Source organism: Varroa jacobsoni, unplaced genomic scaffold (assembly GCF_002532875.2).
Source record: "Varroa jacobsoni isolate VJ856 unplaced genomic scaffold, vjacob_1.0 scaffold_608, whole genome shotgun sequence".
Taxonomy (NCBI): Eukaryota; Metazoa; Arthropoda; class Arachnida; order Mesostigmata; family Varroidae; genus Varroa; species Varroa jacobsoni.
Window position 1 is genome coordinate 1 of NW_019213510.1, and position 4,011 is coordinate 4,011.

The window sequence follows — 4,011 nt, forward strand, 5'->3', positions numbered from 1 at the left end:
GCTTTGGACATTTTGTAATTTTCTACAGCTACAGGTCTTGTAGTAGAAGTCTTGGAAGCCTGCTCGAAATATATGGTAACGAATTTCCCATCACTTGACGATAGATAGGAACATTATCATTCAGCAATACGACCAAAAGCTATTTGCATTAGTAACACTACTCATATGAATTTTGCACCTCATGATATATATGTAATTCCTTATAAGGATTCACGGCGACGAGTATAGTGCCCGTATATGTCTGAAAAGGAAAAAATAAGTCACAGGTTAACACATACCTATTATTCACTAGTAGTATAATATATAACACTACTGAAGTATAATAACTAACGGTACTAAGGTACATGCATAATAGCTAAAGAGTTTTTCTTAGGTTAGGCCCTTACAGACTCGACGCGATTGGCTACAGTCCGACCCTATTTATATGGCAACATCTTTACACACGCTTAAATTTTTTACAGAAGTATAATAGCTAGACACTGTAAAATCAATAAAAGAAAGAAAATTTTTCCTTCTGCATTTTTCATTGCTGACGAGCGGGCGGTTTTCTCGGAAAGCCGTTGTTCTTTGTGCGCTTTACGGCTTTATGCCTATTCTGCTAATTAAACGCAGCTTTGATAGTAGATGCCAGTAGTTCGAAAGTGGTACTATTTAGTCCCGTATGTTTACATAGAATACTCACATAAATATGGTCCCGTTCATAGCGTATGCGCAGGTTTTCTTTGATTGTCGTCTCATTGATTTCTGCCAACAGAATCATGTCTGGGCATCCGCCAGCCGCGTCCCCTGAATGCAAAATGAATAAGAACAAGTGATGTGTTGGAAAAATTTGGCTCATCGGATAGAATAACTGAGTTATATGCGTATTTGTATAAGCATTTACCCATGATTTAGTGTGTGTACACACTAAAAATGAGTACCGTAACCCGATGACTACCATCACCACTAAGATCAAATTTGAGATGACAAAGGGGTTTGGCAAGCGATCGCCGATGACGGTTGATAGCAGAGCGTGTGTGCTTCGCGGTATACTATTTTTGGAATAGTTGTTTGCATGTTAAACGTGAAAATAAGGTTCCAGCCAGAAATATTTCAATGCAGAATCTGCTTATTTTTAAAGAAAAATCGGAGTCGATTTCGTAAATTTCGAAATTATCGTAAGTCATATGTGTATACATGCAGGCTTGAATCTCAGATATAAAGCAAAAATAGACATAAGCAGCTCTTTCCTCAAATACCCTCTTCCATTGCCTACTCATAAAAGTGTGCTGCTTCATAGAAAAGAAAGGTTCAATGACTCTGAGTATTTCGAAAAGGTAGTCAAATGTATCATTTGGCTTATATATACGAGGCTAAGTATTCTCATGAGTCGCTCGATCGAACAAATATATTTATTTTATTAAACTGATCAATACTATATACACAAACTGTATGGAGCCTATTTCTCGAAATATTTTAGTTCTTTTTAATGTTAGAGAAGCCCTAAATATTCAATGCCTGTATCTCCGGAACGATGGTTTTTTAAGCTTCCACCGTCGGCGGATGTGGAGCCGCTTACATCTGTAGCTCGTGCTCGTTGGTTCTGAGTTCTTAACGCGAACTTCTGAGTCGATCACAATAGTTTGGCTCGCATTGCACACTGCACCATCGCACTTCATTGTCGCTATCAATATCTGCATTATATGCCTCTTCAACAAGATTAGATTGAGCACTCTTACCCTCCGACAAGCCGTCAGTACGACGATGAAAATAACAGAGCTTCGCATTGGCAAGACATCGTACGTTGGTCGATAAAGATTACAACTGCTAATAGAATGACCTGAATTGTCATACACTTAAAAATGTAAACTATAGACACTGAAAACGATTCGTGATCCCAAATTCTATGAAGTTCATGGAGATATCAAAGGTTCGTAACCTCAGACTGTACCGGGGGCTATTTCTTTGGAGTCAATGTGATACTGAAACTGAATAGTATCTCTTCGATGACCATGATGCATTTGTAGCAATAAGACGCCCGGAAGTCTCACATCTCTCGCTATTATAGCACATTAAGAAAAAGGCCATTCATGTTCTAAATCAATGAATCTTAGCGTTGGGCGGTGATGACAACAAGTTTACGAAAAAAGAAAAAGAGTAATAGTGACAAGGGCTTTTAGGTTCAGCCAGGAGACCTCTAGCAATCTTTAAAGTTTTACCAACAAGCGGTTCTGATTACTTGGGCCCAGGAGGACAGTCGCGAAGCAACTTGGAACTCAACAAGCGGTTCTGATTACTTGGGCCGAGGAGGACAGTCGCGAAGCAACTTGGAACTCTACAAGAGCCCGAGCAACTTAATTTCTATTTGCAGATACCACTGTGCTTATACAATAAATGTAGACAATGATATGTGTAACAACTCGTTTAGAACAGTAAGAGTACCTTGCTGGCGGCCAGTGCAAAGTATCGCTACCTGTTTTCCAGCTTTTATTTCTATCCAAACACAAGGCACCTAACCATTTAAAATATGGCCGAGCGCTACCATCATAGCTACTCAACAGCATGGAGCAAACCACAGATGTCTCTGGGAGGATTGTTTTTATTTAATACGCCCAGGAACGCCGGAACAAACCAGGTAGTTAAGAAGATGACTTCAATAGAATCGGTTTCCTCCGCCCTATATCTGTTATTTACATAACGAAAATAAAAAGAACGAATAGAAACAGCCGTCGGACCATCCGGAACCGGCATCTGGGATGCAAATCGATCGGCTACAATACAAGCATACAGCGCACGTGGGGCTGGCAACATGTGACAGAAGGTGCAAGTAGTAACCGGATCACGTCGTGACCGTATGTTCGACAGGCGAAGACTACATCCATCATGCGAAAGCCAACAGGTAATAGTAATGCTATAAAACTGGGAACCAAATTAGATTAAGTCATTTTCTGTTAGAATAGTGTTACAGCCGTGTGTTCGTAGTCAGGCTGAGCAAGCAATGGGTGACACATTGTAACCTGTTAAAGCAGTGTCATTATTATAATATGCTAAACATCAGATAAAGCTAGAATTCATTTGTACATCAAAGCAATGATGATTTTTCTGGGCTAAACCGCCTTGCACTAATCGCTTGACTAACAGGTTAGTATAGCAAAACGATACTGGACTAGTTATTAGGAAAAAATGCAGCCACATACAAAGGTTGTGAGAGCTTAGTCTCAACACGTTATCACCAACCTTAGTAGAGCCGTCAAGAACAAGTGGTTATCGCTACTTGATACGGCGCTGTTTCTAATTACTAATAAAACAAGAAATAATATAATGTTTGCGCTATAGCGCGTGTACCAACACGTTCTAAATAGTGAGCAAATGTTACAGCGTGTTTGAAAATATAAAATACGATAAAACACCTTATAAGTCAAGTTTATCTTAAAAACAGCAAGCAAAGAAAGCCTTAAAGCTTTGAAAGTACGAGCTTGCCGCTATGCAGTACCTTGTGCTTGGGCAACTAATAGAGCTAACTCGGCACCATTACCCCTTAGCTCGCAAGCAACATGCCCAGGGAAGCTCTTTCATAATTTTAGGTGTGCAAAGAAATTTTTAGGAACATAAAATTTATCGCGAAAGGTCTTCGCATCAGATCAAACCTACTATTTTTGGGGATTAGCAATTCAAGTTAATAGCTGCGTTTGTTTGTGTCCGTGCTTATCGACTCTGCCTTGTGCACCCGCGGGCCCGGTACTATAGCAACCAATCTGGCTACCAACAGATACGACGACTCCATCTTTAAAAATCTTTTTCCAACGCGAGGCGGCTCGCGTTACCTGCAGACAGATAGACTGCTACTTATCGAGCTCTAGTGTTATAAATAAATAGATAAGTAGCGTCCCCCAGTCAAAAATTTGCTGTCCCAAGCAGCAACTTAGGTCCTAATTGCTGCATATCAATTGTATTTTGTCGGTCCTTACATATGGGCACAACTTACGAATAGAGGTTGTTATTGGCTAGACATAAAACTCCCCCAAATTAAAC

General features: G+C 40.0%; 1 protein-coding gene across 1 annotated transcript in view; it reads right to left on the reverse strand.

Moving 5' to 3' along the window:
• Positions 1–178: 178 nt before the first annotated feature.
• The window catches only part of LOC111261888 (unconventional myosin-VIIa), a gene marked incomplete at its 3' end in the record, with an annotated part of 10,084 nt that continues 6,251 nt past the window's right edge, over positions 179–4,011 (reverse strand). Inside the window, 2 exon segments of the mRNA XM_022835726.2 lie at positions 179–241; positions 683–786. Coding sequence (XP_022691461.1) covers positions 179–241; positions 683–786 — 167 coding nt within the window.